Genomic DNA, 22,326 nt, shown 5'->3' with positions numbered 1-22,326 from the left:
TCCAGCCGTTTACCAGCTCCCTTCAAGATCACCGTCTGCTGATTCACGCATCCCTGTACATGGACTACTGATTTATTATCAGTCCTCTAAACATCCGCAAGGCTTCCGGTGGAGGCGTTCTAGTAGCAGTAGCAGAGCATCGAGCAGAACACGATTTAAAATTCTTATTATTCGAAGGTCTTCGATATAATTTCTGATAATTCGGAAGAATTTCTGATCAACCTGATATTGAGAGAATATTCAAAGGATTTAATTTCATGTTCTGATGATTTAAAGATCTTCGACATGATGCCTGATCAACTCTATATTTTGAAAACACATTCTAACTGACCGAAGATCTTCAGAAGTATTTCTATCAATTTGATTTAGATTGAAGGAATGTATGGAGAACTTGATTTAAATTTCCGATCAGTCGTAGATATTCAATATAATGTATGATGGTTCGGAAGAATTTCTGATCAACCTGATATGATGAGAGAATATTCAATGGATTTAGTTTCAATGTTGGATTATTTGAAATGATTCTTGATCATCCTTATGTTTTTAAATACATTCTCACGTTCCAAAGATCTTCAGAAGAATGTGTCATCAATTTGATATGATAAGGAAAAATATGGAGAACTTGATTTCTATTTTTCTATTATTTGTAGGTCTTCGATATCATCTCTGATAATTTGGAAGAACTCCTGATCAATTTGATATGATGAGTGAATATGTGAAGAACTCTATTTCAGTTTCTAATCAGTTGTAGGTCTTCGATATAATTTCTGAAATTTTTAAGAACTCCTGAGCACTTTGTACATTGAATTTCGTTCAATTTATGTTTTCACTTCAAATTAACCGTCGGGGTGAATTTCGGTGTATTGATTGAAACATTGGATGAATTCAAACGTATTTTTTTTCCTTGATCTGTTTTCCGTGCGCTGCACAGTGGCACAAATCTGAATAAAGACGGTCAAAAATATTTTCTACCCTTTTTCGACGTTTTAGAGACTGAGTGTCTTTGAAGAAGTTGCTCAAAATGATATCCCGCATGTTTTTTAAACACACACCTGAATAATTTTTAAGCTAGTATTACACATCCCAATTCTAACTTTTTCCAGTTACGAGATAATGGATTTATGTGTTGCACAAAGTTGCAGAACAGTTGATTTTATGAACATTTGCTAAATACATCAAATTCCTACATCTTAGTTCTAAAGAGCTATAATTGATGTTCTTTTGAGACTGCCCTGATATTGGTTTTTAAAGTTAAATAGAGTTTTTTTCAAATCTGATCAATTTATCACATATGAAATTGTTGGCATCATTAAAATACACAACTTTGCTGAATACATCAATACTTTTTATTGACATCAATGTGGTATACAGCACATCACGCGTTTTTGTGATATTTGTGATATGATAAAATTTAATTATTTTTCACCTGACTATCTGGTCTCGTCCTAAGAACTACTATTATATAAATATTCTGTAAAATCTGAAAATTAGTGTATGAATTTGAAATGCAGAGGATAATGAAAAAGACCGATTTATTTCCACAGTTGGGTCCACACTGTACCTCTTTGAAATGAGGTGAAACAATTGCAAACATGAATGTTTTTTATATGTTTAAAAGAGTAAAACCATTAATTGAACAAAAGGCGTTAAAAACAAGCTTATAAGCTTCATTCATCTTTTATGCAGATAAATGTATCAATCGTTTAAACTTATATCATTAAAATCACTTCTGTCTCCTGAATCAACACTATAAAGTTGATTATCTGGATTTAAAATCATTTTTTGGCCGATCCGATTAATTTTATTTTAATCTTATAGTCCGGTTTTCACATCAATGAAATCAATGGGTCTGAAGTTGAAAGTAGTCGTTTTAAAATATGAGTATTTGAAGCAATCCTATTAAGAAAATGAAAAGAAAAAAAAACTGATCTTTTAAGAAATTATGTTTTTCATATCAACCTTGAAATCTAACGAGATCGATGTTCACGATAACTCCGAATATCTTTATGACGGCATTCCTGTGGCTCTTCGGATAAGGTTCCAATAGGAAGCACAGCTTGTCTTATGATTTCGGCTCCATGTATCAATACTCGATGAACCGAGGAGGTAATCTTCAAAAAACAACCAGTTTTAGACCCCACCAAGGCCCACCCACCTTCTTTCGAGCCGTTGTATATGACGTCATAAAAACGCTTGATGGGCTGTGAATGTCAATACAAAGCATTGGTGTATTAGCAAAGTTGTGTATTTTAATGATGCCAACAATTTGATAAAAAGCACTAATTAACTCAAAAAACCAATATTAAGGTAGTCTTAAAAGAAAATCAATTACAGCTCTTTAGAGCTAAGATGCACAAATTCGGTGCCTTTAGCAAATGTTCATAAAATCAACTGCTCTGCAACTTTGTCCAAGACATAGATCCATTATCTCGTAACTGGAAAAAGTTAGAATTTGGATTTATTTATTTATTATTATTATAGTCCATCTGACTTGATAGTCTCAATGAAACACTTAAATCTAAATGTAGTCACTCATAAAAAATTAAAAATTGGCCGACAGCAAACGATGACGAAACCTGGAGGCATTGATGTCAAAGTCAAATAGGTCAGAGGCTTCGTTGAATTGATGAATCATGGCGATAAAGCAACTGTTTGCAGCATAGTTGGTTGCATGCACTACTTCATGTAGCAAGGTTCTCGGACGGAGTGTTCGGGCAGGAGCATACAGATTAATTTTGGCCAGTAACTCAGGAACATCATATTCTGCGAGTAAAACTTTAGCAACGAAGACGACCTGCGATATGTTTCGTCGCTTAGCAAGAGTATCCAAACCCAGTAAACGACAGCGGTCAGCATACGGTGGTAAATTCAGCGGGTCACTCCATGGAAGATAGCGCAGTGCGTATCTGACGAATTTGCGTTGAACAGCTTCGAATCGTCCACTCCATACAGCTTGGTAGGGATTCCAAACTACACTCGCGAATTCCAGTAGTGAGCGTACCAATGAACAGTAAAGGGCTTTAAAACACAGAGGATCACGAAATTCCTTAGATATCTTGAACATGAATCCAAGCTGTCGATTAGCTTTGTCGATCGTGGTTGAGAAGTGGCGAGTGTATGTGAGCTTTTCATCCAACATGACACCGAGGTCTTTAACGTGATCGTCACGTTGAACTGTAGTCCCAGCAACGTTATAATCAAACAAAACGGCAGTTCTAGTTCGACGGAAACTAATTACGCAGCACTTTGAGACGCACAGGACCATAAAATTGCGTTCACACCAATCATTAATGATTTCAAGAAGGTTTTGTAGTTCTAAACAGTCGGCATAGCCTCGAACGACAAGATTGGGGTGGCATTGCAGATTATGTTGAGTACGAATTACATACCTCTTGTAAAGAAGCTTGTTGTAGTGGCGATAATCATTGCTAGCAATTGAACAATTTCGCTTGGTAAGGGTACATCGTCGATGAGTTAGAGCACGGAGAGCTCTAGATCGCACTCGTTTCAGGTTGCGGAGAGTAGCGTTAGACCAAGACGGTTTTCTTGGAGGTTGGCACTTCGGTACTGAAGCACAAACACAGTCGCGCAAAAGACTATTATAGCGAGCGGCTGCTGTATCGATATCAAGGTAATTCAAAATTCAACACGTTCCAGTTGATCCGGGACAAGGAACGCCTCAGCAAACGGAAATCGGTCTTCCGGAAATTGAGCCGAGTGGCAGTCATGGTTTCATACAAAACGAATTTGAGATCCGTTCGCGATAGATATATCCAAAGCAGGGTAGAAATTGTCAAGAGGAACGATGACATCAGGCGCTTCAGCGACGACACAGTCCAGAAGTGCACTTTCGCTAACAAAAACCAAGTCAAGAAAACGAGACTGGAAATTGGGAACAAGGTTTATCTGGCTCAGTCCATGAAAAGCCGTGCCGTCAACAAGCAAGCGGCTGGCAGGAGTAGTTGAAGATGCAATCGGATCTGGAAACGCATAACCCTGACCTGAGGGTGACCAGCTAAGCCCAGGCTGATTTGAATCACCAAGCAGAAGAAGCACATTCGTTATATCAGCCATGGACGATGCAAATTCTGTAGCATCCAGATGAAGCTGCATTGTGGTGCAGTCATGTCGACGTTCAGGGGGAATATACACCGCTCCAATGAGGATGTTCCGCAAAGTGAGGCTGACCTTATAAGATGATGGTTCGTTGGAGATTACGCAGGAGGCGAATGCGTTGGAAACAGCGATGAGGACACCACCACCGCGAGTACGAATGCTGTTGGATGAATTACGGTCTAATCTGTAGACAGTAAAAGAGTCACCAAACAGTTGCACTGAATTGATCCTCCCATCGAGCCAAGTTTCCGTGAATACATAAACGTCATATTCCCCGTCAAGCGCAGCCAGATAAACATCGTCCAATTTAGTCATGAGCCCCCTGGTGTTCTGATAGTAGACTCGTAAACCGCTAGAGGGTTCGGTGCAAGCCGTGTCAATGGTAACTTGTCCAGGATCCGAACGAGAGAACGGTGAACTATCAGGCAGCGAAAGATCACCTGGCGTAGAAAGGCTCGAAGTGGTGGCCATAAGCGAAGATGAACTGAAACCAAGTGGCGGATCAACAGTTGAATTCACATGAACGAGTTCATACTTGCCGTAAACGAGTGGTTGGAAGACCCCTTCACCAGGCCCGCACACAGGGCCGGGACGGCTGCAGGTCGCTGGCGGGAATGGCTCGACTGTGGCGGGGGGCTCGGGGGCTTTCATAATGCCAACGGCAGTGCGTCCCAGTAAACAAACAGAAGTTGATTCATCATAATGGTGTAAGTCGTCATTCTTCGGCAGGACTAGATCAGAGGATCTGGATGCTTCTTCCGGTGAATTTTCTGTGGAGCGTCTCGGCTTCTTGTATGGTGGGGCTACTGTTAATGTTATCTTCAGACCACAATTGTCGAGGAGCAGACATATACAATAGAACTCTGGAAACCAAGAATTTTTCAGACAGAGCAGTTGTTGCTTGCTGATTATACTTGCCTACAGTTGGAGTTTGGAAAACCCCCTATCCTAACTCAAACGCAGGGCTGGGACGACTGTTGAACGCTGGCTGCATAGGCTCGACTGCTATGATAGGATCAGGGGCTTCCACAAGGCAAGTTGCAAGTGTGCGTCCGAGTGTCGAGTTGAATAAAGCAGGTTGTGCTTTTATCGGAAATGATCGGCTGTAGGCATAATACATTTCAGGAAGTGGATTGTTCGAAATAATGTCGTACTTGCCTGCCTGAGATAGGGTTTTGGAAGACCCCTTCATCAAATCCAAACACAGGACAAGGACGGCTGGAGGTCGCTGGCAGAAATAACTCGACTGTGATGGATGAGCTTCCATAACACATATGGCAGGCGTTCGTTTCAGGGACGGAATTATTCAGAAAGCGATCATACTTGCCTGCGGTTGGATTTTGGAAGACCCCGTTTCCGGACTCAAACATATGACCGGGACGACTGCAGGTCGATGGCGGGAGAGGCTCGACTGTGATGAGGGGATCAGGGGCTTCCAAAATGCTAGTGGCATGTGAGCGTCCCGGTAATCGGTTGATAAAAATGCGGTGTTGAGGTTCAAGTTCCTGACCCGGCAATATCACTCCGTCATAGATGATTGATGACTGGAATTGGCGGACTTTGGAGTTGTTTGCGGTATGTTTATTTGTAACAATCCTTGAGGCTGCCATGTAGAGGACGAGTGCTTTCGACGTCAAATCTGCTGAGATACCGACTTTGAAAGAAATGAAAGACATGGTCCTGACGTCTTTGTTCTTTGAAACCAGTCGGATAACTTCAACATCGTCGGTTGACAAACGATTTTTGGCCAGCTCACCAATTTCCTCAGGAGTAACATCACGAGAAATCCGAGATAGGTAAATCCAAAACTTTTCCACCGGGGCAGGCACAGTGAAGTGCCCTAGGCTTGGAGATACAGATTCACCAGTAGCACGCATTAGGTTTGGTACATTATTGGCCTTTCTTGGAAATAACCGCCGGCTTCCTATGGTTCTTGACATAAAACCAGACCGTCTGGAGGAAACTGGAGTGATGGAAGCAGTATTGGTCAACTTCGTGAAATTGGACCGAATTTCAATTTTCAAGTCCTCCAGAATCTCTTGATTTAATTTCCCCAGCAACTCCGTATGAGTACTTAGCTGTTTCTCTAGACCAGCATCATATGCAACCTTTATATTCCTACTATGCCGAATGTCTAAATTATACTCGCACAAAATTTACACATCCAGAATAATTGCCTGTTCCGGCCAACTTCATCCAACAGTTCACTTGGCAAGTGACAGAATTTTGGGTGAAATATCGCATTACAGAACCCACGACAGGCAATGGTTTTTTCATGGATGTCATTGGCGCAAGCATGACAAATTACACTCATTTTGCAGGAACAAGACGGCACTGCAAAAATCACTGGAAAGCAATGAAATTTCAAGGTAGCGCAATACAACGGTAGAGCCCTGACGACAGCAATGCAATGCAACAGCAATGGATGTGTAATACTAGCTTAAATATTATTCAGGTGTGTATTTAAAAAGATGCGGTATATCATTTTGAGCAACTTCTTCAAAGACACGCAGTCTCTAAAACGTCGAAAAAGGGTAGAAAATATTTTTGACCGTCTTTATTCAGATTTGTGCCACTGTGCGCTGCACCAATGCTACTGACGTCAAGGAGGCAGCTCCCAAACCAAGACCCTACCTATCAACCCATCAACTCATGAGCCGAGGACCAACGGCTTTACTTCCCCCGAAGAAAGGCGTGATCAGGGATGTTATGCCTCAGAACATCCCGAAGGCGCCGACTGGAATTAAACCCAAGCCTGCTGGGGTGAGAGGTAATCACGCTTACAACTAGTTAAGCCGTTGGTCCCTGGTTCATAAGATGATGGGTCGATAGGTGGGAGCTGCCTCCCTGGCGTCGGTAGCATTGGTGCTCAGCACAGAAAACAAATCAAGGAAAAAAAGGTTATTTTTAAAGGTCTGCCCAGCAGTGAATCCCTGGATAAGATCAAAGATAAATTAATTGGAGTTGAGCCTGTCCAAGTAATAAAAATGAAAATGAAATCCCATCCTGGCGATTCATGCAACGGGATTTCCAAGGATGAGACTTCAATTCTAGTGAACTAAACAACCTAAGGCTTTAGAAAAAGCTAGCCTTATGCTAAAAGTCCGAGTAAAGTGGGAACACTTCAGGAAGACTGGAGGAAATTTCAAAAAGCTCACCCAGTGCCGTAAGTGCCAGGGATGGGGTCACGAAACAAAAATCCACTTTTTAGAAATGTAAGATTCGCAAAGCGATCCTCTGCTGTGAACATTGAGGAACAAATTCTACATTCGTACCCATAGGTACAAATATCACCCCTGCATCAAATTTTTCATCTAAACCTACTCCCCTCGCTGCTAACATTGTGTTTTGTAGTAAATAGAGCTACCTATACTGCTACTGCAGCTGGAGAAAATTAAAATACTATTCAACATAATTCGAACGAAAATTTTGATAATTTAGACTTAGGAAGCATTAATGCTCCTAAAATGGAATTTTTACATGATTGCTGATATGCTGAAATCTAACTCTATGTTTGATGCTATTCAAACTGGAGTTAATTTTGCGAACAATATAGCAATGACTTCGAAACATAGTAATGGATTTTAATCATTATATATTTCGAAGTGGAATGCTCGATCCCTTAAGAATAATAAAGTCGAGCTATTTAACTTTTTTAGAGTTCATAACATGCATATCGCCGTTATAACTGAAAAGTTCCATCAACCTGACCATACGGTTAAAAGGGATGCAAATTATTTCATTTGTCGAAATTATCGTCTTGATCGAGCCTGTGGTGGCGTTGCCATCGTTGTTCATAGACGAATGAAACATACAATTATTTCTTCATTTGAGATCAAAGTTTTTGAAACTTTGTGAGTTTCTGTCAAAACTAAATTTAAACAACTTACGTGTATAGCTACCAATGCGTAGGCCAGCAAAAGAAATTTCTCGAGGTGACCTTCAGAAACGTATCCGTCATAAGTCTAAATTCTTCATTATTGGTGATTTTAATGGTTAACTTCACGTATTAAGTAATACAAACATGATTAGTTTAAGTAAAAAAATACTCTTTTTTAGAGATCTCAACAGGTGTCCCCTCATAAATATATTAAAATTTGCACATTTTTATGCGATCATCATGAAATAATTTTAAAATCATGCATATAATTCAAAGCAATGAGGGATGTGCTGAGCAGTGGTTTAAAAGATGATCACTAATGGAAAGTCTAACAGCACATGCATAACCGCTTGGTAGTGCACGATTTGTATAATCGACGGATTAGAATCAGTCTATCGCGAACTTTTTCGCTTATCGGGACGTGGCTACTATAACGTCACTTTACCCCACGGGAGCACTTTGAACTTATTGCCTCCCCTACAGATGCCACTGCCTACAAAACACTCGATTCCCTGGACAGCTGCGGTGGGTGTCCATTTCAATGAGTCTGCTAGGATTGCTTTTACTGCAGCTCTCAATGTGGTCGCAAGGAATAAAACAACGTGCCAGATTTTTGGCCAGGAGCCAATTGGGACGCAGCAGCCAGCAGCGCAGTGCCACCACACGGCACAAAACCGGACATTGGAACATTTGGACAGTTGCGTTGCTGCTCGTGCAATCCAGGTTAGAGAGAACACCCGCGTTTTGCAATTTATACCCGTGCACTAAACGGTGCTAAGCCTCTCCAGTATTGGGGCACGATGGGACCGAGTTATTTTAATGAAAATTCAATAAATATTTATCGTGAGCAGGAACATGGAACCGAATGGAATACGTTTGCTGATAGGCGGGCAACCACCCAACTACGTAGAGTATATTTGTTTTCTTTCCAAAAGCCGGTTGGATTGTGCCGATCGATGGCCGAATTTCAAACGACATTTGAACCGATTAAAGCTTAGTGCAGCGGTTTCATTCAGGAGAATATAAATGAAACAAAATGGTTCATGAATAAATGGGACAAAATAGGAATTGGATCCTGGCCATTCGAATGGTTTTTGATGACTCTTAACTACATTTTACTCTGTTTTTTTTTTGTTGATTTGGAAAACAATCCTGCTGTTTCACATCACGATTGCATACCAATCGCCGATCATTAAAATTCATGAAAAACTACAAATTGAACGATTCCATAGAATTGATATTTTCCTTATGATTGTACCAAAAGCTTCTTACCTGAGACATCTTCCGGAAGGCCTCCTGACATTCATTTTTGTCCGGTCCATAACTTGAGCAAACAATCGAAAACTCCTCCGCGTCGATGCTTCCATCGTTAGAGGCATCTTCCAGATCAAACATAAAGTTCATGTACCTGAAACGGAAATTGAAATATTGATTGAAAATTATACTTGTTACGAGATAAGAAGATTAATGTTCAGCGCAGCCATCAAACTGTTGACCTTGAGGATATTGCATGAGGTTGGAACCGACCAAAAAATTAATTTAAATGTCTGTCTTTGACTGCGATACGTAACAAAATCCCATTCTAGCAAAGGCAATAGATAATTTTGTAGATCTTCTCCTGGGAAATAAAATAAATTGAATTTACGGTTTGCGTCTAGTGGTTTTAATTTCAAATCTACTGTTCGCATTTGAGTAATATCATTGCTATCCTAATGACAATTAATTCAAGTTAATCGGTCAGTCCGAATATAATTATTTTTCACTAAAATTTTTCATCAAACTGCATGAAAACCCCCTGATGCAATTTGCGACTAAGGCGACCATCAATTTCAGCGATATTGCGTCGATGATTAACCGCAAAGAGCCTTAAACCGGAACGCTACGAAATAATGTTATTAGTCATAAATCTCGACGAAATCGTTAATCGTTATCTTCAGTCGAGAAAGGTTTGCGTTTATCATTCCCATGACGGAACAACGACAACGCCGATTCGAAGTTGACGGTTCTCGGTCGGATCGTTCGCTAACCCGTTCAATAAAAACTGTCTAACAAAGGGTGAAGTGAGAGCCATAAAAATTCAAATGAATTCCGTAACCCATCCTGTGCAGTAGCGTCGAAGCAGTTTCGTTGGTCACGCTGCCGTTTGTTTGTTGTGCGGCTCTTGGAAAATTTAACTTTACCAAAAAAAGTTAACTTTATTGCGGTTGCTCGATTTATTGAGTTGTGCGATTCAAAAGGGGCAAAGCCACTCGAAAGGCATTTTTATTGAATTGAATTCAATCAACTCGATGGAACTTCGTTTCTTCTTGCAAGGAACAACAACAAATTGAATTGTAGCTAAGAGTGTTGGTCAGATAAGGATTTCATTGAATTTAGCTGTTAGCTGTTCGTATTGTGGGCGTACTTGACTTCGACTTCAAAAAATCAAATTGCTGCCATCACCTCAAATTCAAATTTCCTTAAAAACCTCTAAACGACCGTAAAAGGGAGGAAATGTAACAACAGATAGTGGTCCACACGAAATCCAGAACCATTCCGGAGTATTCCAACATCCACTGAGATCAGGCCGTGGCAGGATGTGGCGTTTAAAACAGCAAGATCAGTCCGTATCGTGCTCTCTTGCCGTGCGGATATATTTTATGATGATGATGATGATGATGATTATGATGATGATGATGATCCCACCTCTTACCCCTACAAAGGTTTGAGCTGGACGATTTATCTTTAAGATAATTAAATATTACATTTTAACCAGGTTGGCAAACAAAATCGAACTGGTTCCAGTTACAGATATAAATTCCCTCTAGAGTTTACAGTTGCTTCACAGCGATATAAATGTAGAAAAGCTCAGGCGTCCACCTTTTAGTTCGCCTTTTTGTCCACTTAAAATATTCATAAGTATTACAAGCAATCAAGAATTAATGAACAATCAACAAAGCATCCTATTACACTAGCAATCCCGAAATCTGATGCTATCATAATTTTCAGCAATGTCAGGAATGCTCACGAACCCCTAACATTTGCCAAAAAACCTACTAGTAACTCACGGTATCTTTCAAATAAGCTTCAAAATTGCATTTTTTTTTTATCAAATGTTAAATTCAGTCCTCTATATCCGTAATACGCGCGCGAGGCTCAAACTTTTGTAGACTACTTTTTTTTAAATCTACTATTAAATCAAATATTAAAATTCCACCATCACCCTCGTGGCGAACAGAAATAGTTTTTGCAGTGCTACAATAATTATTAAAAAGCCATTATGACAGCTATCCATATAAAACAATCCGTTAGAGATCAGTCCGCATCGTGCTCTCTTGCCGTGCGGATCTATTTGCTTTTTGCTTAAGGAAGTGTTACTACTACCTAAAGCTACAACAAATTTAAACAGCACTTTTCAGTGCTCAACCTGTAAAAAATTTTCTACCTTGTTCAACTCCTCTTATTCCTCTTCGATCCTTGTTTGGACCCTACCCGAGGTAATCCTTCTTGGATATCGATTTGGAAAATTCACCTTCGATCCTTCAGATTCTTATAGTAATCTGCTTGGAAGTCGATTTGGATAAAAAATTTACTGCCGCCATGGCGCCTAAACGCAAAAGAAAGGGGCAAACTCTTGACCCCCCTTCTGAAGAAATTAATTTGAGTAATCAATTTGATTTGCTCACGGATGATGAGAATGATCCATCATCCAAGAAAAATTCTAGTAAACTTTCCCGGCTTAATGCCAAGAAGGAAAAGATTCCCCCTATTGTGATAACCACTACCGATTTCCATGCTCTTCACATGGAACTTTTGAATTTCGTGAAAGTTAAGTTTTCACTACAAATTGGACGTCGGGGTGAATGCCGTGTATTGGCTGAAACCTTGGACGGATTTAAATGTCTTCTCAAGTATCTTACTGAGAAGAAGCACAATTTTTTTACTTACGACAACAAAACTGAACGTGTGTTCAAGGTTGTCATGAAAGGACTGCCCAGTGGTGAATCCCTGGATCAGATCAAAGATGAACTGGCAAAATTACTTGGAGTTGTGCCACTCCAAGTAATCAAAATGAAAATGAAATCCCGTCCTGGCGATTCGCGCAACGGGATTTCTGATGATTTTTATTTAGTTCACTTCAAGTCTAGTGAACTAAACAACCTTAAGGTCTTAGAAAAAGCTAGCCTTATGCTCCATGTCCGAGTGAAGTGGGAACACTTCAGGAAGACTGGAGGAAATTTCCAAAACCTCACTCAGTGCCGTAAGTGCCAGGGATGGGGTCACGGAACTAAAAATTGCTACATGCCAGCTAAATGCATGAATTGTGGTGATTCCTCTCACGCAAAGGACGACTGTCCTGTGAAGGAAGATCCTAAGAAATTTAAATGTTCAAATTGTGGTGAAAACCACAAATCCAATTTTTGGGAATGTAAGACTCGCAAAGCGATCCTACAATCTCGTTCTAACCGAATTCCTCTGCTGTTAACAACGGTCAGCGAGGAACAAATTCTACATTCGTACCCGTAGGTACAAATATCACCCCTGCTTCAAATGTTTCATCTGTACCTACTCCCCTCGCTGCTAACAATGTTCAACGAGTTAACGGAGCTACCTATGCTGCTATTGCAGCGGGTAGAAATCAAAATACTAACCAACGTTCTAACGGAAATTTTGACAATTTTGACTTAGGAAGCATTACTGCTCCTAAAATGGAATTTTTACAGAATTCATTAATTGACATGATTTCTGATATGCTTAAATCTAACTCCATGTTTGATGCTATTCAAACTGGAGTAAAATTTGCAAATAATATTGTCATGACTTTAAAATTCAGTAATAGATTTTAAAGCATTAAACATTTTAAATTGGAATGCTCGATCTCTTAAAGATAATGAAGACGAGCTATTTAATTTTTTGAGAGTTCATAACGTGCATATTGCCGTTATAACTAAAACGTTCCTTAAACCTGACCATAAGGTTAAGAAGGACGCAAATTACTTGATTTATAGAAATGATCGTCTTGATGGACCCTGTGGTGGCGTTGCCATCATTATTCATAGACGAATCAAACAAAAAATTCTTTCTTCATTTGAAACCAAAGTTTTTGAAACTTTGGAAGTTTCTGTTGAAACAAAATTTGGACAACTTACGTTTATAGCTGCCTATTTGCCATTCAAATGCGTAGGCCAGAAAAAGAATTTTCTCAAGGGTGACCTCCAGAAACTTACCCGTCATAGGTCTAAATTCTTCATTATTGGTGATTTTAATGCAAAACACCGCTCATGGAATAATGCTCAAAGCAATTCCAATGGTAATATTTTTTTTCCTTTATTTAACGTCGGTCTCTGTTCCGCAATCTAGTGCCAATCACCGACGGACATCGATTGCCATCCATTGACGGCAACCGAATGTGCAAGGAAGGCAGCTTCAACACCTGCGTAGGATATCGCACCCATTCACAACACACATGGGCCGGGACCAACGGCTTTACTTCCCTTCCGAAGGAAGACGTGACCAGAGATATTTATGCCTCAGAAAAATCCCACCGACCTCGGCTGGGATTGATCCCAGACCCATTGGGGTGTTAGAAAGCAGTCACGCTTACCACTACTCCACCGGCGTCGGCCAATGGTAATATTCTGTTTGATGATTGTTCTGCAGGTTATTACACTATTCAATATCCAAACAGCCCAACATGCTTTTCTTCTGCAAGAAATCCCTCAACTATTGATTTGGTCTTAACTGATTCATGTCATCTTTGTAGCCAATTGGTTACCCATGCTGACTTCGGTTCTGATCACCTTCCAGTAATTTTTGAAATATCCCAAGAAATAATTTCTAATCCCAACAGATTTACTTTCAATTACCATTGGGCTGATTGGGAGCAATATCGAACATTTATGGAATATAACTTCGATCCAAACATTCCTTTGCAAACCAAAGATGAAATTAATTATGCTCTTGAATCTCTGACTACTTCTATAGTTGAAGCAAGAGCTGCCTCAGTACCAAAATGCGAGGTTAAATTCGATTCAATTATAATAGACGATGATCTTCAGCTCTTGATCCGTCTTAAAAATGTCCGTAGGAGACAATTTCAAAGAACACGCGATCCTGCCATGAAAGTTATCTGGCGGGATTTGCAAAAACAAATTAAAAAGCGATTCTCTGCCCTGAGGAACAAAACTTTTGAAAATAATATTTCTAAATTAGACCCGAGTTCCAAACCCTTTTGGAAACTCACAAAATTTTTGAAAAAACCTCAAAAGCCAATTCCAGCGCTTAAAGAAGGTGGTAAAATTTTGATCACAAATTTGGAAAAAGCTCAGAAACTTGCTAAGCAATTCGAGAGTTTCCATAATTTCAGTTTGGGTCTTACTAGTCCTATTGAGAATCAGGTTACTCGGGATTTTCTGAATATTTTCTCTCGGGAAAATATTTTTGATGATTCCTGGGGGACTGATTTGGTCGAAGTAAGGTCTATAACTAAAAAATTTCAAAATATGAAAGCTCCAGGTGATGATGGAATTTTCTATATCCTCATCAAAAAACTCCCAGAGAGTACTTTGTCTTTCCTGGTAAAATTATTTAACAGATGTTTCCATTTGGCATACTTTCCTGATAAATGGAAAAATGCAAAAGTTGTTCCAATTTTGAAGCCGGATAAAAATCCAGCTGAAGCTTCTAGCTACCGTCCAATAAGTTTGCTTTCTTCAATAAGTAAACTTTTTGAAAAAATAATTTTGAATAGAATGATGCTTCACATCAATACGAACTCAATTTTTTTGGATTTCGCCATGGGCATTCAACTACTCATCAACTCTTAAGAGTTACCAATTTAATTCGTTCAAACAAATATGAAGGCCACTCAACTGGAGTTGCTCTTCTAGACATAGAAAAAGCATTCGACAGTGTTTGGCATGAAGGTTTGATTGCTAAATTGAAAAAGTTTAATTTTCCACTTTACATTATGAAATTAGTTCAAAATTATTTAACTGACAGAACTCTTCAAGTAAATTATCAAAATTCCAAATCTAATCGACTACCTGTTAGGGCAGGAGTTCCTCAGGGTAGCATTCTTGGGCCTATATTGTATAACATTTTCACTTCGGACCTCCCTGATTTGCCTCAGGGTTGCCACAAATCTTTGTTCGCTGATGACACAGGCATTTCCGCTAAAGGAAGAAGTCTTCGTGTTATTTGCAGCAGACTTCAGAAAAGTTTAGATATTTTCTCTTCTTATTTACAAAAATGGAAGATTTCTCCCAACGCTTCCAAAACTCAACTTATAATATTTCCACACAAGCCTAGAGCTTCGTTTTTGAAACCTAGTAGTAGTCACATAGTCACTATAAACGGAGTTCCAATTTCCTGGTCAAACCAAGTGAAATATCTTGGATTAATACTTGACCAAAAATTAACTTTTAAAGATCACATTGAGGGCATTTAAGCTACACACTACGAAAAAGTCATGTAAATTTCGGTGTCCTGAGACCGACACATGCAAGCGGCCCATGTGACATAAGAATCAGTTGAAAGAAAGGAGAAAATCAATTCAATCAAACGCACTTTTCGTCGAGTTGCGTATGTTTCGGTTTCGGAACACTTAATTTTACATGACATGCTTGTTTACGTACCATAGTTTACGTCAAAGATGGATTACATCTCGTGTAAAAGTAGTTATTTCTAAGTGTGTAAATGTAACAAACATATTAAATGTTTGTATCCTCTTATAAACAGGAAATCCAAACTTTGCCTGACGAATAAACTTCTAATATTTAAACAAGTTTTTAGACCGGCCATGCTTTACGCTGTGCCAATATGGTCTTGTTGTTGGACTACCAGGAAAAAAGCACTTCAAAGGATTCAGGACAAAGTTCTGAAGATGATTTTGAAGTTGCCTCCCTGGTACAGTACAACCGAAGTACATAGAATTTCGAATTTGTGTTGCATTGGACAGAAATAAAATGGAAGGGCAGATGTGGAGAGATGATTGATTTGTATAGCTGCATTTTACTGGCAAAAGTTAAATCGTTTTTCAGTCGACATAGAATTCCATACTTCTTGGCAATTTTCTTGATGACATTGTCAATGTGAGAGTTGAACTTAAGTGTGTCATCAATAATCACGCCAAGATATTTAATCTCCCGAACGCGATCAATAGTCTCATCATCAATTACAACAGAGACGTTCTCATTTACTCGATTCCGCTAAATTACCATAAATTTAGTTTTACTTGTATTCAATTTTAACTGCTTATACTTCAACCATCTACTTAGAGAACACAAATCTTCATTCAAGTGTAAAACGGCATCATCTAAATCCTTAGCTGCAATCAGTGATGGAAAAGTTCATCAAAGTTCCCTATGACTCGCGAGTTTTTCCCTTGGTGAACTTCGTGAAATATCGCGAACTTTTCCAACACTGGCTGCAATGAATATCACAGTATCATCTGCAAAAAGATTAATGTCGCAAAATCGTAAAACACGTCGCAAGTCATTAATATACATAATAAATAACAGGGGCCCTAATACACTTCCCTGAGCACTCCAAGGTTATTCCCCACGGGACTAGAAACACGTTGGAAACAGCATCATTAAAAGCAGTCCGTTGAGTTCTGTCAGACAAATAGCTTTCAAACCATTTATATGCAGTACTCGTTATTCTAAAGCGCTTGATTGATCTCAACAATAAGGGCCTAGAAATTGTTTCAAAAGCGCGTTTAAGATCCAAAAAACAGCAACAATCGTATCTTTACACTCCAAGTTATTTTTCTACTTCACTAATACCAAATTCAACGCGGTTTCACAAGAATGACCTTCCCGTCCCGTCCTATCCCGATTGTTCTGGTATCAACAAACTATTACTATTTAAATACTCCAACAGCTGGCCTTTAACAACAAGTTCTAAAATTTTCTCTAATATGTGCAACATGTTGATGGCACGAAACTCTTCGGCTTTAATCGTTCCAGCAACTTTTTGAATAGGAACCACTAAGGATTCCTTCCAAATTTGTGGCACATGTCCAGTTTGTAATGATTCATTAATAAGGGCCAGCAAGATGTGGCCAATGACATGAAAGCAATCTTGAATAACTCTAGCAGTAACATTATCTACTCCAGTCGATTTTCCAAATGAAAAACAAATAACTCTAAGTTCATCTAATGTGATTGGGTGCAAAACTTCAAATCTACAACTACCATTAACTGGCTGTTTTATTTCGTCAGGTTCATCGACCAATTCAATAGATTGATTAATCAATGAAACACTGTCTACAAAATAATCATTAAACTTGTCTGAAATTACTTGTTCTGACTGTTCTTATGTGCTATTAAAAGTTATGGACCGTGGTTTGCAATTACTAGGTTTTAATAGAGATTTCAAAATTTTCCATAACTCATTGCTGTTGTTTTGATGCTGATCAATCTTCTTTTGAACATATTCACAACGAGTTTTCTTTATCGACTGTGAATACTTATTACGCGCGATTGTGTACCTATTCCAATGATTGTCATTATTTGATCTACAAAACTTTTTGTACCATTTGTCCCTTTTCCGTTTAAGACGCAAAAGATCCAAATTGTACCAGCTGTTCGAGTTCTTCAAAGAAACAAACTGTTGCTCAACTAGTTGATTAGCACACGTTTTCAAAGCGTGATTAAGAACAGCTGTAGATTCATTTAAGCTACTGGCCGCGATTCGAATATTTCCTCCAGCACTTCAATTTTACAAAATTATCGTTATCGTTAACATGGTCTAAGACATTAATCACTAAGGTCTCATGATCGGTTATTTTCAAATCAGTATCCGTAACTGAACAAATGGAATCAACATTGGAATAAACGTGGTCAATTAAAGTTCTACTGTGCCTGGAAATACGCGTATATTCATTTACTGTTTGCTTTAAATTAAAAAACTCAGCTAAACGCTTCAAATGATTCGAATTATGGTTATCACGCCAATTAATATTAAAATCACCAGCCAATATATTTAATTTACTAGAATCAAGGAATGTCTCGAGCCAGTTCTCTAAAACTTCAACAAAACGCTGGTCACTAGAACTGGGAGAATGATACAAAACACCATAATTACCCATCTTCATGCCACGTACAACTGTAATGCCCAAGAACCAGTTGCCATCAATAACTTCGTTGGTACGAAGGTTGAATTGAACTGATTCTTTGACATAAATAGCAACACCGCCAGTGTGTCTAGAATGTGATAAACAAGCAGCAACAATATATCCCGGAATACTATACTGATCAAAAGCTTCAGTTTCTACAATATGAGTTTCAGATAATAAAACTAAAAGAGGACGTTTTTCCTCAACAATCTGACGTAATGCTACGTAGTTTGTTGACAACCCCGCAATATTCAAGTATAAAAAATCCAATTGATTCACATTCCTGGAACTTGGCTGCTATTTATTGAAACGCAAGCTGCTTTTCTTCTGATCAAAAAGTCATTTATAGAGCAAACATTCGTTTTTCGTTCTTTATTCGTTTTCAAACAATTAATACATTTCAATACAGTTGACGTACACTCCGACGTTTTGTGTTGTTGGCTGCACCTAGAGCATCTCTCACAATTTTTGCACTCCATGCTCTTGTGCCCAAATTCTCCACATTTGAAGCATCTCAACACATTAATCGCGGGAACTATCGAGCACCGATCAAACCCTACATTTACTTTTTTCGCACATAACAAACATTTATACGTATCGACATCGACTTCAATTACAACACTAAACTTGTTGTAAGTGAAGCGTGGATTTTCAAACATGTTCACTACTTTAACATCATTTATAGCGATGTCTTCATTTTGACTTTTTAAGTAGTCGGAGCAAAACTGATCGCTCATGCCCACTATTTTCAATCTTGGCACCGAAGTGGGAGCAACAGCACTATATTTTTACTTACGACACCAAAACTGAACGTGTGTTTAAGGTTGTCATGAAAGGACTGCCCAGTGGTGTATCCCTGGATCAGATCAAAGATGATCTGGTAAAATTACTTGGAATTGTGCCACTCCAAGTAATCAAATTGAAAATGAAATCCCGTCCTGGCGATTCGTGCAAAGGGATTTCTAATGATTTTTATTTAGTTCACTTCAAGTCTAGTGAACTAAACAACCTTAAGGTCTTAGAAAAAGCTAGCCTTATGCTCCATGTCCGAGTGAAGTGGGAACACTTCAGGAAAACTGGAGGAAATTTCCAAAACCTCACTCAGTGCCGTAAGTGTCAGAGATGGGGTCACGGAACTAAAAATTGCTACATGCCAGCTTAATGCATGAATTGTGGTTATTCCTCTCACGCAAAGGACGACTGTCCTGTGAAGGAAGATCCTAAGAAATTTAAATGTTCAAGTTGTGGTGAAAACCACAAATCCAATTTTTAGGAATGTAAGACTCGCAAAGCGATCCTACAATCTCGTTCTAAACGAAAGGTAGGAAACGCTCCACGTTTCCGACCAGGTACAAATTCCTCTGCTGTTAACAACGGTCAGCGAGGAACAAATTCTACATTCGTACCCATAGGTACAAATATCACCCCTGCTTCAAATTTTTCATCTGTACCTACTCCCCTCGCTACTAACAATGTTCAGCGAGTTAATGGAGCTACCTATGCTGCTATTGCAGCGGATAGAAATCAAAATACTAACGAACGTAATTCCAACGGAAATTTTTGACAATTTTGACTTAGAAAGCATAACAGCCCCTAAAATGGAATTTTTACAGAAGTCATTAATTGACATGATTTCTGATATGCTGAAATCCATCTCCATGTTTGATGCTATTCAAACTGGGGTAAAAATTGCAAATAATATTGTCATGACTTTAAAATTCAGTAATGGATTTTAAAGCATTAAATTTTTTAAATTGGAATGCTCGATCTCTTAAAGATAATGAACACGAGCTATTTAACTTTTTGAGAGTTCATAACGTGCATATTGCTGTTATAACTGAAACGTTCCTTAAATCTGACCATAAGGTTAAGAAGAACGCAAATTATTTCATTTATAGAAATGATCGTCGTGCGTTGCCATCATTGTTCATAGACGAATCAAACATAAAATTCTTTCTTCATCTGAAACTAAAGTTTTTGAAACTTTGGGTGTTTCTGTTGAAACAAAATTTGGACAACTTACGTTTATAGCTGCCTACTTGCCATTCCAATGCGTAGGCCAGCAAAAGAATTTTCTCAAGGGTGACCTCCAGAAACTTACCCGCCATAGGTCTAAATTCTTCATTATTGGTGATTTTAATGCAAAACACCGCTCATGGAATAATGCTCAAAGCAATTCCAATGGTAATATTCTGGTTGATGATTGTTCTGCAGGTTATTACACTATTCAATATCCAAACAGCCCAACATGCTTTTCTTCTGCAAGAAATCCCTCCACTATTGATTTGGTCTTAACTGATTCATGTCAACTTTGTAGCCAATTGATTACCCATGCTGACTTCGGTTCTGATCACCTTCCAGTAACTTTTGAAATATCCCAAGAAATAATTTGTAATCCCAACAGCTCTACTTTCAATTACCATAGAGCTGATTGGGAGCAGTATCGAACATTTATGGAATATAACTTCGATCCAAACATTCCTTTGCAAACCAAAGATGAAATTAATTATGCTCTTGAATCTCTGACTACTTCTATAGTTGAAGCAAGAGCTGCCTCAGTACCAAAATGCGAGGTTAAATTCGATTCAATTATAATAGACGACGATCTTCAGCTCTTGATCCGTCTTAAAAATGTCCGTAGGAGACAATATAAAAAAACACGCGATTCTGCCATGAAAGTTATCTGGCGGGATTTGCAAGAACAAATTAAAAACGATTCTCAAACCCTTTTGGAAACTCACAAAAATTTTGAAAAAACCTCAAAAGCCTATTCCAGCGCTTAAAGAAGGTGGTAAAATTTTGATCACAAATTTGTAAAAAGCTCAGAAACTTGCTAAGCAATTCGAGAGTTCCCATAATTTCAGTTTGGGTCTTACTAGTCCTATTAAGAATCAGGTTACTCGGGATTTTCTGAATATTTTCTCTCGGGAAAATATTTTTGATGATTCCTGGGGGACTGATTTGGTCGAAGTAAGGTCTATAACTAAAAAGTTTCATAATATGAAAGCTCCAGGTGATGATGGAATTTTCTATATCCTCATCAAAAAAATCCCAGAGAGTACCTTGTCTTTCTTGGTAAAATTATTCAACAGATGTTTCCATTTGGCATACTTTCCAGATAAATGGAAAAATGCAAAAGTTGTTCCAATTTTGAAGCCGGATAAAAATCCAGCTGAAGCTTCTAGATACCGTCCAATAAGTTTGCTTTCTTCAATAAGTAAACTTTTTGAAAAGATAATTTTGAGTAGAATGATGCTTCACATCAATACGAACTCAATTTTTGCAAATGTGCAGTTTGGATTTCGCAATGGACATTCAACTACTCATCAACTTTTAAGAGTTACCAATTTGATTCGTTCAAACAAATCTGAAGGCACTCAACTGGAGTTGCTCTTCTAGACATAGAAAAAGCATTCGACAGTGTTTGGCATGAAGGTTTGATTGCTAAATTGAAAAAGTTTAATTTTCCACTTTATATTATGAAATTAGTTCAAAATTATTTAACTGACAGAACTCTGCAGGTAAATTATCAAAATTCCAAATCTGAACGACTACCTGTCAGAGCAGGAGTTCCTCAGGGTAGCATTCTTGGGCCTATATTGTATAACATTTTCACTTCGGACCTCCCTGATTTGCCTCAGGGTTGCCACAAATCTTTGTTCGCTGATGACACAGGCATTTCCGCTAAAGGAAGAAGTCTTCGTGTTTTTTGCAGCAGACTGCAGAAAAGTTTAGATATTTTCTCTTCTTATTTACAAAAATGGAAGATTTCTCCCAACGCTTCCAAAACTCAACTTATAATATTTCCACATAAGCCTAGAGCTTCGTTTTTGAAACCTAGTAGTAGTCACATAGTCACTATGAACGGAGTTCCAATTTCCTGGTCAAACCAAGTGAAATATCTTGGATTAATACTTGACCAAAAATTAACTTTTAAATATCACATTGAGGGCATTCAAGCCAAATGTAACAAATATATAAAATGTTTGTATCCTCTTATAAACAGGAAATCCAAACTTAGGCTGACGAATAAACTTCTAATATTTAAACAAGTTCTTAGACCGGCAATGCTATACGCTGTACTAATATAGTCTAGTTGTTGCACTACCAGGAAAAAAGCTCTTCAAAGGATTCAGAAAAAAGTTCTGAAGATGATTTTGAAGTTGCCTCCCTGGTACAGTACTACTGAGGTACATAAAATTTCGAATGTTGAGACTTTAGAACAAAT

General features: G+C 38.5%; 1 protein-coding gene across 1 annotated transcript in view; it reads right to left on the bottom strand.

The window, feature by feature from the left end:
- Positions 1-22,326, bottom strand: part of Scp2 (Sarcoplasmic calcium-binding protein 2) — a 225,486-nt gene that overhangs the window by 12,310 nt on the left and 190,850 nt on the right. Inside the window, exon 6 of the mRNA XM_065225372.1 lies at positions 9,269-9,404. Coding sequence (XP_065081444.1) covers positions 9,269-9,404 — 136 coding nt within the window. The remainder of the gene's footprint in view (positions 1-9,268; positions 9,405-22,326) is intronic.

The sequence above is a fragment of the Ochlerotatus camptorhynchus genome, unplaced genomic scaffold, assembly GCF_037179485.1.
Source record: "Ochlerotatus camptorhynchus isolate MF236.1 unplaced genomic scaffold, CSIRO-AGI_Acam_v1.1 ptg000228l, whole genome shotgun sequence".
In the NCBI taxonomy this organism is placed as follows: domain Eukaryota; kingdom Metazoa; phylum Arthropoda; class Insecta; order Diptera; family Culicidae; genus Ochlerotatus; species Ochlerotatus camptorhynchus.
Note: the sequence above shows the minus strand (reverse complement) of the source record. Positions and strands in the feature narration are given on the sequence as shown.